Raw genomic sequence first — 12,617 nt, 5'->3', positions numbered from 1 at the left:
GGCTGTGTTCCAATAAAACCTTATTTACTGACACTGAAATTTGAATTCTATGTAATTTTCATGTGTCATAAAATATTGTTCTTCATTTGGTATTTTTTTTTCAACCATTTAAAAATGTAAAATCAAGCTGTGGGTTGAATTTGGCTTGCAGGCTGTGTAGTTTGCCGACCTTACTCTCGCAGTTGATTTTTCTGAATTAGTTTTCTAATCTAATTTAAAAATAAAGATTTACTGCTTAAAACCTTTTAGAGATATATGGCTCGTGTTGAATTATTTTAAAAGAAGTCTCTGTCCTAGAAAAAAAGTCCATAAATAAAATTAAATAACTTTTATTTTAACCATAAAGAGGCAGTTGAAAATTCCATAAAGCACTTATTTCCTTGATTGCACAGAGGAGTCTATTGCTAAGCTGGATTTTCTAACACAGGCAGTCTCATTACGACAAATATTCATATATTAGAAGTATTTCAAGTGGATGTATTCATTCAACAACTGTATTAAATACCTGCTGTTTGGAGGCATTTAGGCAATAGACACATAAATATCCCATAGATGTATCTTGCCCCTGACATTACAAGCCTAACAAGGAATATAAAATCTGTACAAGTTGTGGCTAGAAATGGACCAAATGGGAGTAGAAGCCAAGGAGAAACAGAATGCAGGAAAGAGCAACAAGGGTAGCAACTCAGAAGTAGGAGTAGGTAAGTTTAAAATGCTGGGACTGTATTAAAAATACATCTGTGTGATTAGTGCAAGGCGTACAGTTGAATGTTGCTGTCTGTACCCCAACAGCCATTCAGTACTGGCCTTGTCACAAGGACAGTTCCTGGTGCTATGGCTTGGATGACAGAAGGCAAGGTGGTGGAGCTGATCTAAAGAGAAAATAGCTGGTAACCAGACAGAGGTCAGGTTTTAAAGCCAGTTGAACAAGGGTTTGATTCCCAGAATATTACTTACTAATTATCTGAGTTTAGTTAGATTGCTTCATCTTTGTGAACCTCAGGTTCCCAATCGGTAAAATGGGGTCAAAAAATCTTATTTTGTGACATGTTACAACCTCTTCCTCTTTCTAGTTTTGTGTTCTTTACTTGTTGCTTACTGAAATTTGAGAGGCTGCTTAGTAGAACATGGATAGCTTTTGGAGCTAGATACAAGGTCAAATCTGGACTCAAATGCCACCATTACCACTTAATGTATAAATTTGAAAAAGTTATTTGATTTCTCTATTAAATAAGGATACTTCTTAATTTTGTAATGAAAACTTAAATCAACTAAAGCAATTGAACAGTTTTCTACATTTTAAAGACCAAATTCATAAAGTATATTTTTTCACAGTAATCTTTCTATCCCCATTGGCTAAGTAGCTATTATTGGTCTTAGTTTTTTGTGTTTTTTTGTTTTTTTGTTTTTTTTTGTCTGTTATAAAAGACGTGTAGGTTTCTGGAATAACAGTGGTAATGATAGTAATAAATTAGACTTAATGCTTTCTGTATGCCTACTGTATGTAATAATTTATAGATATCATTTCATATAACTTTCACAACAACTCTAAAATGTAGATACTGTTATAATTTGTATTTTACAGATGGGAAATCTGATTTGTAGGAAATTAAATAGCTTCCCCCAGGTGACACAGGTAGTAAGCGATGAAGTTGGGATTTGAACCCAGAACATCTGATTGTATTCTCCTAAACATCGTACTGTATGTCTTCCACGTGATTCTGATGCACTTCCCTAGAGGCACCTGCCCGACTTCTTCCTATTGCTGTAAAGCATCAGGTACTCACTTGAATTCAGACGATTATGAGGTCTGATTTTATTTTTTTTTTAATATTTTATTTATTTATTTATGAGAGACAGAGAGAGAGGGAGAGAGAGAGAGGCAGAGACACAGGCTGAGGGAGAAGCAGGCTCCATGCACCGGGAGCCCGACGTGGGATTCGATCCCGGGTCTCCAGGATCACGCCCTGGGCCAAAGGCAGGCAAACCGCTGCGCCACCCAGGGATCCCATGAGGTCTGATTTTAGATAAGGAACTCTCCACTCTTTAATAAGCTCCCTATGCCATTGTATTTTTTTTAGTACACAAATCATGACCTGACATCATTTTTTTTTAAGATTTTATTTATTTATTCATGAGAGAGAGAGAGGCAGAGACACAGGCAGAGGGAGAAGCAGGCTCCATGAAGGGAGCCCAACGTGGGACTCAGTCCCGGGTCTCCAGGATCAGGCCCTGGGCTGAAGGCAGCGCTAAACCGTTGAGTCACCTGGGCTGCCCCTGACATCATATGTTTGTGTGCTTGTTTTCTGTTCACCTTCACTAGTATAAATGCTGCAGGAGAGGAAGAAATTCATGTTTGGTTCCTTCTTGTATGCCCAGCACCTAAAACAACATGTAACAGTGTTGTGCCCGATTGCGAATCCGAGAAACCACCAAGGAGCCACCAAGGAGCCGACATTGATGCAAACACATGAGGGTTTATTTACAAACTCGAGCTTGGGTCCAAGTGTACCCGACACAGCGGAGCAGGGACTTGGACCCTGAGGCTAAGAGGCATAGCAGCTTTATAGGGGCCAGTGGCCAATGGGATTGTAACATACGCAGAAAGTTGCACAGTCATGTCGGTCCACACGCAGGTGGCCGATTGAATTACATTTTACCCTATAGTATCCATTTGAGCTGACCTGTTATTTTGGTCAGAATTGGCGAGCAGTTTTGGCGAGCACAAGGTGGGGTTATATTGTTCGGAGCCGATTTCCGATTAGGGTGTGCCCAGCGGCTTGACTAGGGTGGGGCAGCGCCTTAAGCAATAAGGTCATGTGGGGGTCATACAGGAAGTGGCAGGTGCAGCACAAAATGGAGTTAGTCCTGCTCTGCTTGTCCAGGGGTAGGGGATTTTTGTTAAATTTCCTGGGTCCCACAAACAGGTGCTAATAAGTATTTGTTTCATGCGTGAATGAATAAAATGTTTGTGCAAATTATCAGAAACTTACATTTAGTATCATTTTTCTTTCTAGCTTGGATTAGAAAAACAAGAAAGACTCCACCTACTATGGAGGTAAGAATACACCATCAAAGTATTCAAATAGCATGTTTTTATACTACTGTGTTTCTCAACTGGGAGTTTACATAAAGCCTTGGAATAAATATTATGAATCTTCCCAGAGTGTTTTTTTTACTCCACAGAAAACAATTTAAAACATCTTTATAATAAAATAAATGCACAAGTTATGGAATATAACGTGAAATTCGTATTTCATGTTTAAATGAAATAAGAAAAATGCAATACAAAGTAAAAATACATTTTAGAAAGCTTAGACTTAGAGCAACTTGCAGCAGGATGTTTGGCCTGGTTCCTGGGAACTGTGTTCTGATATGGGTGTTTGGTGGAAAAATCTGAGAAACACTGAATCTCATGGTCCCGTCCAAGTCATGTCTGCTTATTTTGCCCTTAACTTTATGGCAAATGTAAAATTTTATAATTTTACATATATTTAACTCTATCAAGTATCTGAAGAAACTTTAAAATATATAATTAGCATATGACATGTAACTCTCAGTAATAGTTGAATTTTTATTTTACACTTTAAAAACAGTTTTGGTAGTATGCAGAATAAAAAGTATAGCAATGCTGCAGTGTACGTATTTTTAAAACATGGTTATTTCATAATTTTTATTTTAAAACAACAGTATAAAGTGTTCTAAATTATTTTGTAAGAATAAATGTATTTCGTAAGAGGAGAATTTCCAAATTCATTAGTGTACTGTCATTTCCTTTTCTTCTATTTAAGACTCCCTTCCTGTTTTCTTTTCCCTCTTCCATCATTACTATAACCCTGCTGACGATAGAAATGGGCTCCAACATTCAAGCCCTATTTGTTGAGAAGTAGGGTACTCTAGGGCAGAATTCACGATGACCCACAAATTAGCATACTTATGCTCCATTTCTCCTTTACTGACTCCATCAGTGTTTGTCAGGCCAGGGTCTGAATGAGTGCATCCCTAAGCCCATTTCTAACTGTGTGTGTTGCTTCCACTTTGACCCTGCCCTACTCTTCTCAGATCCTTCTTTCTAATATCAGTGAACCTTGGAATAAAAAGGAAGAAAAGTCATTGTGATCCAAGATTCAGAAGCATCCCTAGTGGTTTACAGTATAAGTATCATTAAGGAGCCCTCCAAAGTCCCCTTCTCTTGGCCATAATAAGAGCTCCTGTTCTCAAAACTAAAGATGTTTCTTCTATCCTTAGAACTTTCAAAGTCTAATACCATGGAAATATTGATATGCAAAGTAATTAGATGGAGAAACCTGCAACAATCAGGCCTAAAACAGCACCCCTGTAAATTTCAGGTAATCCCAGCATTTCAAACAAGCTCGAATCAGAACAATGAGACCAAGTCATTCTGTCCATGGTGCTCACATTCTTGAGTATCTAAAAAGGAGCCTTCCCTTGCCTCTTTTCTGAAGTTCTATCAGTCTCATCCTTCTTTATGCTCTTCTGTACCCTCCCAGCATACACACACTCACACACACACACACACACACCCCTTTCCCTCCCTCTGATCGTTTCCATTGTGTTTCAGGAATTTCTTTCTTTGTTAGCAAATTACCCTTCACCTTTAATATTAGGAATTTTCCCATCCACAAAGCCTCAACTGAAATCTGCCTGCGGTCTGAAAGACAGTGAGCCTCTTCATGCTCATTTTACCACAACCCGCAAAAAGAAAGTGGGTTTAATAAAAAACTACCTCTTTCTGTCCCTAATCATGTCCAAAAATATTCTTTTACTTTGTGGGCCCAGGGGAGCATAATAAGTTACTTTGCAATCTAAGTATACTTTTCTCCACCTGTTTATACTTTTTGTCTCACCAACCTCTGGGCCACTCCCCACAGTGATGGTAGAGATGAGAACCAAACTTACAGGGATCCCTGGGTGGCTCATTGGTTGAGCGCCTGCCTTTGGCCCAGGGCATGATCCTGGAGACCTGGGATCGAGTCCCACATCGGTCCCCCTGCATGGAGCCTGCTTCTCTCTCTGCCTATGTCTCTGCCTCTCTCTCTGTGTGTGTGTGTGTGTCTCTCATGAATAAATAAGTTAAAAATCTTAAAAAAAAAAAAAAAAAACTAAACAGATTTCTCCTTCAGGGCCTTCCCAAATCTTGCCATTCAGTTTTGTGTTGTTTTTTTTACAATTTCTTCCACACTAAATATCCCTACCTCAAGTGAACAACCACTTCCACAGCCACACCTTAGTTCTTATCACCAAACACCATTCTACCACTAAAACTTGTAAACTCTTAAGTTCCAGATTCTACATGTCATATTAAGAGAATAAAATCTACTTAATGTAAAATAAGACAAATATACAGAAAACCACAAGAATTAAATGTATAGCTTAATGGGTTATTATAAGGTGAATTCCACACAGGTCAGAAACAGAACTTTGTCAGCTGCTCCAGAATCATATACCCTGTCTCAATACAACCTCCTCCAAAAGAAACCCTGAACCTGACTTTACAGGTTTTCATTTTCTCACAGTTTTAAATAATTTGACCACCCAATGTCCATTATAGTTTAGAGTTGTCATTTTATTAAAAATTCATATTTGATTTAAATCTCTGTCAATCTGTGTGGTTCTCCTCTTTTTTTTTCTTCCCAATTTGTCTGTTGAAAAACCCAGCCCATTTGACCTATAGAGCTTGCCAGTTTAGATTTTGTCAATTTTGTGTTCCTCATCTAGTTCAGTAGGTTCCTATCTCTTCTGTCTTTCAATTAGGCAGCTGGACCTAGAGGCTGGACACTCATGTTTGATCTTTTTGTCAAGACTGTAGAAAATGCAATCTGCTTTGACAAGACTATGGCAGAACACACCTGGTTTTCTCTCTTTTTGTGATCTTCACAGTTGCTTTTGCTTAATGCCTGTATCAATTCATCGGAAACAACCTCCTAATCTTGCATGCCTGTTAAAAGTAGTTAGTTTTCAAGACATTACCAATCATTCGAGCTCTCTACTTTTTTTCAAGTCTCTTAGTGAGCTCCCACCCCAAAGAGACTCTTGTCCCTTTCACCTTTACACTATGGCTAAAGGCTAGCCAGTAATAGTTAAAATGCCATTTACAGTAGCATCAGAAAACATAAAATACCCTGATATAAATTAAGCAAAATATATGCAAGACATGTACACTTAAAAAACTACAGAGTGCTGGTGAGAGAAATTGAAGAAGACCTAAATTAATGGAGAGAAATATCTGTTCATGGGTTGGAATATTTAATATTGCTGAAATGTTAATTCTTCCAAATTGATCCACAGCAGTAATTCTTATACTTTATCATGCATCAAAATCACTAGGAAGACTTGTTAAAACACAGGCTGCAGGGTCCCAGCCCTGGAGTTTTTGATCTACTAGGTCTGGGATAAGGCCTGAATATTTTCATTTAGAACAAGTTCCTTGGTGATGCTGATGCTACTGGTCCATACTTCGTGAACCACTGATACAGAGAGTCAATCAAATATAAAATCCAATTAAAATCCCATCAGACTTGTAGAAATCAAGATATATATGAATTCTAAACTGTATTTGAAGATGCAAAGGCTCCAAAGTAGCCGAAAGCAAATATGAAAAAGGAGACAAAAGTTAGAGGGCTTACACTGTCTGGCATTAGGAGTTACTCTGTAGTAATTACTATAGTAATCAAGACAGTGTGGTAGTGGCATAAGGATATATAAATAAGTGAATGGAAAAGAATAGAGAATCCAGAAGTAGGCACTATACAGCCAGTTGGCTTTTGACAGTAGCACCAAAGGAACACAATTATAAATGGAAAGTTTTTTTTTTTAAAGGGAAAGTCTTTTCAACAGATGGTGCTAGAATAATAATGTCCATTTGGAACAAAATAAACGTTGATCCCTACCTGACATCATGTGTCAGTATTAATGCAAGATGGAGCATAGACTGAGCATAAAGGCTAAAACTTATAATGCCTGTAGAAGAAAACATAGTGGAATACCTTCACAACTTTGTGATAGGCAGAACATAGAAAGCACTATCCAGAAGGGAGAAACATTGACAAATTAAACTTAACCAAAGTTTAAAACTCTGCTTATCAAAAGGGAACATTAGGAAAGCAGTAAACTAGGATGCAATAATCACAGTCCATGTATTTGACAAAGGACTTGTATCTAGACTACATAAAGAACACCTCAACTCAATGATTTGAAAGAAAAAAAAAAGACAAAGCTAATAAATTTGGGTAAAAATCTTAAACAGTCACTTCATAAGATACAAGAATGATCACTAAGCATATGAAAAGATACTATCTCTAGTCATCAGGGAAACCACAATGAGATGCCACAACACTGCACACCCATGAAAAGCTAAAATTCAAAAGATTAACAATAACTGTAACTAAAGCACCCATACTTTTCATGCAGTGCTGGTTGTTGTGAAAATAATACAACCACATTCAAAAACTGACTGTTTATTACAAAATCAAATATATACCTACCTTGCGACCCCACATTTTTTTTTCTCCTGGTCTCTTTGGTCTCTTTGAAGTTTTAGGCATACTTCTTGGGAAGCTCTATCCAAAAAAAGGTCTAATTGCTTGGCAGGCCATGGCAAGGCCTCCTGATATGTGCCCAGTCCAATTTTCTTAATTTCTTCCTTCTGCTTATTACACCTTGCTGTTTCTCAGGTTTACTGTCTTTTCCCTTTCTCATCAGCTGGCACAGTTCTGCTCATGCTTAATTACCTTTAAAATTCTTTGATGCTTTCCTCAACTGTTTTCTCAACTTTTTATCTCATAGAGTTAATTACTGCCTTGTACAGCTGTATAGCCCTTTGAATTCTGTATTGTATCTTTGTTTTAGTTGTCCATCTTTCTGACTATATTGTGAGCTCTGTGGCACAAGGATAATGTCTCATTCATTTGTATGTCATCGGCACCTAACACAGAGCCTGATTCATTATTAGATAGGCTTTTGTTGACACTCTCAGTGCCATGTCAGTGTACTACATGGTTTCCATGACAGAGTTCGAGTTTCTGACAACCAACTATAAAATGATCCTATAAAATTGAACATATTATGAAGGTGAGCATTGCCTGTACTGCTATGCTAGCAATCCACATTTCACTGCAGGTTTCCAGTATAGTACAGCACCTGTTCATCAGCATGGTACAAGTTGAATTAACATTTCACAAAATTAATGAGATAGACTTTTCCTAGTGGTGACTATATTCCACTAGAAATCACATATAGCAAATATTTTTAAATATTGCTTCTCTCTTCATACTGACAAAACTGTAGAAAACAAAATAAAGTTTTCCATTTTAAAAAATGTATAAACATATTGCCAAGTTTTCACAAATACATGATTCAGCAATAGGTTTACAGACAGTAGAAGAATGCTGTAATAATAGACCTCACCTACTTCATTTTTAATACATATGCTCCATAAGATAGGAAGAGGAAATTCTAGAAACCAGTAGAAAATGGAGTTGGAGATGGTGATGCTGTAGCCAAACAAAAGATTGGGGTAGCTAGGTAGGATAATACTTCACAGTAACTTGTTTACTTGACCGTGTTCTTAGATCTGAGCTAGAAGCTATAAACTCACTTTTGTCCATGTCCAAGATAATTTGGCTCTAAAAGTTATCACACTGACTAAAAGACATGTGAGTTTGAAAGAGTTGCCAGAATTTCAGTTTTTTAATTTACAATAGAAATTCAGCTGGCACAGGAAAAAAGCAGTAGGTTACCTGGTGAGTATGGCATTATATAAGGGGAATTAAGAAAAATAAATGTTTAATTGCATCAGGCCTAAAACTGCCTGTTCTGTCCATCTCACAATAGGGATAATCTGACCCATAGGAATGGAAATATTTAAATAGAATTGGCCACAGTTCCCAACATCGTCTCCATCCTAGGAGTAACCTTATGAATTAGAATAGAAAAAATTGCTACATGCTGGTTGAGGCTTTTGCTTTCAGGAACACACTATTTGTATGGATTGCCAGCATTCATCTCTATGATTGTCTTTTTTTCTTTGCTTCCCCATTCTGACTGACATATTATTTCTTTGGCTCTTACAGTAGTTATATTATGATCAAATGTTGCTGTTCTTTCATTTATTCTTTTCTGTTCTCTCATTTATTCTTTTCACATCTCTGTTCTGGCCTTTAATGTGTTGATCTTACAGTTTTAACTTGCAGTGAGGAATCTTATTTCTCAATTCTTGAGGCCCATTTCACCATTGTCTCCAAGTAACAGACACTTACTGATTGAGTTCTCAGTGCCCGGTATTATTAAGTTCATTTTATAAGTTACAGAACTGAAATGTCTTAAAATGGATATTTTTGCATACATAACCTCACTTTCCTTTTGCTTTAAATTGCAAAGATGGAGTGTATGTTCTAGCAGAAAAACAGACCCCTACCTCAAACCTCATTATATCACTTCTGATTATACAGTGGAAATGGATAAGAAAATTGCAGCATGCTCCTATGGAGTTTGCAGCATCATTCATTAAAAGTGAATGACCTAGAGCTGCATGTAACAGTGGGGATAAATCTCAGAAACATGATGTCAAACAATAAGAGCAAGTTACAGAAAATTTCATACAGTATGATACCATTTATATAAGGTTTGAAAGCAAGGAAAGATGAACGGACCTTCAAGCAAAGTTAGCATGTTAAACTATGAATTTACTTTTTCTTTTCAAGCTTAACAAAAACGACAGCCAAGGGACTTATTTTAAAAAACAGAATTCTACAAGGTCAAAGAAATTAAAGAGGCAAAAACTGCAACATTGTTTTGGAAGCTAGAAAGCAGATGAACAGGTGGTAACAGATTTAGCAAAATTGAGAATGTCTTCTAATCTGGCAGAGAAGAAAGCCCAGAAGCAACCAGGTTTACATCACAGACCCCCAGAATGCTCAGTATTTGGCAGTACCAGGAAATTCTAAAAGTGGAGTTGAGGCTGGTGCTAAAAACAATAACCTGGTTGAAAATCTGCTTAAGAAGCAATTAAATGCTAGCCAATAAATTGTGGTAAAATAGTAGAGTTGGAAAAATCAACATTTTTCAGTGATCATTATAATAGCTTATTCAGGGGGAAATCATTAGTGTATACTAAAACTATTAGGACAGATTTTGTTGGGAAACAGGATATTTACATGATCTCAAGGTATTTCCCTGGAGAATACTTATTAATTACAAAGGAGGGGAAAAGATGCATTTATAATAGATAAATCTAATGGATACCACCTTAACTGAGTGGTCAAAAGTTGTACCACATAGAACAGACTTGACATCATGTGTGTGTCCTTGTAAGATGCACTGAGAATCTGACAGCACTATTCATGTCATATTTCTTAAAATGCACAATCTTTAATCATGAGGAAAGAATGAGAAAACCTAAATTGGAACATATTTCATTAAACACCAGACAGGTGAGGTCAGTGTTACAAACAACAAAGAAAGACTGATCAACATGACAACTAAATGTAATGTGGGACCCTGGATTGGGGGGGAAACTTAGCTATAAAGGACAGTATTGAGGTAATTAGTAAAGCTTGAACATGAACCATATATTTAATAATAGTACTATCTCAGGGTTAAGTCTCCTGAAGAAAAGAGAAGGATGCTCTTAAATTCTCTTTGTGAGAGTCTGAAAACCCAGCAACTTCTCTACCCAAATGAGAACTGGGAGTTTACATGTGGAAAAGGGAAAATAATATCCAGACAAATTTGAGGGAAGAGGTACCGGTCTGAAAATAGAGTGACTAAATGGACATACATTTACTGAACTTAACAGTGAGGTGGAATTATAGATAAGTATATGGAAAATACAAATAATTAACTTATTTTTTCCAAGGAAAACAAAGCTTAGATAGGAAAAAGAAAAATAATCCTGGTACAGTAGATAACTAACTTGTTATAGAGTATATTCATAATCATATAATTATTGAATATTGATATACAACTGTATTGAGAGTATGAAGTCTCAAGGATAGGTAAATCCTCATTTTCAATAACAAGTTTATATACAGTGCTTAAAATTGAAAAAATAAAGAAGTAATAACATACAAATATTATTTAGATATTATGGAGGGGTTAGGAACAGAGTCTCCTTTATGGCTGTCAGACATTTTCGTGACTCCCGTGTTTGGCCTCTGCCATAACCATAAACGTCAGGTGAAAACATTTAAGTAGTTTTTTGAGTAGAGAGAGAGCTATTTTTCATAATAAGCTTTATAGAACAATGTGGCTGTACAAATTATGTGAATATATAATTTTGATTTAAAGAGAAACATTTTTTATTTTTTTAAGATTTTATTTATTTATTCATGAGAGACACAGAGAGAGAGGCAGAGACACAGGCAGAGGGAGAAGCAGGCTCCACGCAGGGAGCCCGACGTGGGACTCGATCCCGGGCCTCCAGGGTCATGCCCTGGGCCAAAAGGCAAGCGCTCAACCACTGAGCCACCTGGACTCAGATGAGAGGTAGCTAAGTCTCCCTGAGAGTGCCAGAGAGTAAATATTTCAGGTGTTGTGAGCCCCAGTCTCGTTGCTCCTGTTGAACTCTGCGGTGGTCGCGTGACAGCAGTTACAGACGGCAGGACGCGAACGAGTGAGCGGGGCCGGGCGGCGTAACTCTGGTTACAAAACAGGTAGCGGGTTGATCCTGGTTTGCCAAGCCTTGCTGTTGATTAGTGGTTTCCAAATTGGGATCCCTGTACCTCTGAGAACACCAAGACTTTTGGTGGGATATGCAGGTAGGACAGCTTTAAGGAAATTAATTTCCATATTCTCTCTTTCCATATGTCGTCTTTCCAAAAACTGATCTGCCTGAGAACTCTTTCTGGCCTGCCAGTTCTCCTTTCTGACGTCTTTCATAATCATCTGTCTCCCACTTTCCAAAAGAAAAGCTTACCCCTGTCTGTCCAAGCTAATTCTTACTAGGGTGCATTGCCTTGGGGTTTAAAAATCTCCAGGACACCGAACAGAAACAAGTGGAGAATGAATATCTCCTGAGGGACAGTCTCTTGAGACTAAAGCAGAGAAAGCTTCCGTAAAAATTACTGAAGGGACAACACATTATTTCAGCCAGGTGATAAACTCATGGCAAGGATCCACACCTTATCGTTTCTCTGTCTACCTAGCGAGCTAGCCATTTATCTCTCTTGAAATTAAAATCCACAAGTGAGAAAATGGTCATGGGGACCCATGATGATACATTTATTCGAATTTAAAAATTAAGTTGGACTTTCTGTGACAGAGAGTAAATCAGATATGGCTGATTGGGTTTGACAATGAGGACCGGCTTTGTCAATTAAGTTATATCGTTGTATTTTCCCCAGGTTGAATAAGTTAAACTGCAGCTCCAAAGCTTTGGCAAAAGTGTGCTTAAAGGATGCATTCAGTATGCAACAAACTGGAAAATACATCCTTTGCCATTATTTAAGTGTGAACTTAAAAGTGCAAGATGAGTACATAGTTTTCAGAAGTCTTAAGAGATATGTGGGCAAAAAAATTTAGGAAATCACTACTACTGTTGTCTATGGATGTATAAAGATATAGTAAGTATTAAAAGCATCCATGAAAATGAGAGACAA

At 37.3% G+C, this 12,617-nt stretch overlaps 1 protein-coding gene across 1 annotated transcript in view; it reads left to right on the top strand.

The window, feature by feature from the left end:
- The window catches only part of NDUFAF2 (NADH:ubiquinone oxidoreductase complex assembly factor 2), a 150,599-nt gene that overhangs the window by 107,027 nt on the left and 30,955 nt on the right, over positions 1-12,617 (top strand). The window contains exon 3 of the mRNA XM_055332117.1: positions 3,018-3,058. Within this exon, the coding sequence (XP_055188092.1) occupies positions 3,018-3,058 (41 nt within the window). The remainder of the gene's footprint in view (positions 1-3,017; positions 3,059-12,617) is intronic.

The sequence above is a fragment of the Nyctereutes procyonoides genome, unplaced genomic scaffold, assembly GCF_905146905.1.
Source record: "Nyctereutes procyonoides isolate TBG_1078 unplaced genomic scaffold, NYPRO_anot_genome, whole genome shotgun sequence".
Lineage (NCBI taxonomy): Eukaryota > Metazoa > Chordata > Mammalia > Carnivora > Canidae > Nyctereutes > Nyctereutes procyonoides.
Note: the sequence above shows the minus strand (reverse complement) of the source record. Positions and strands in the feature narration are given on the sequence as shown.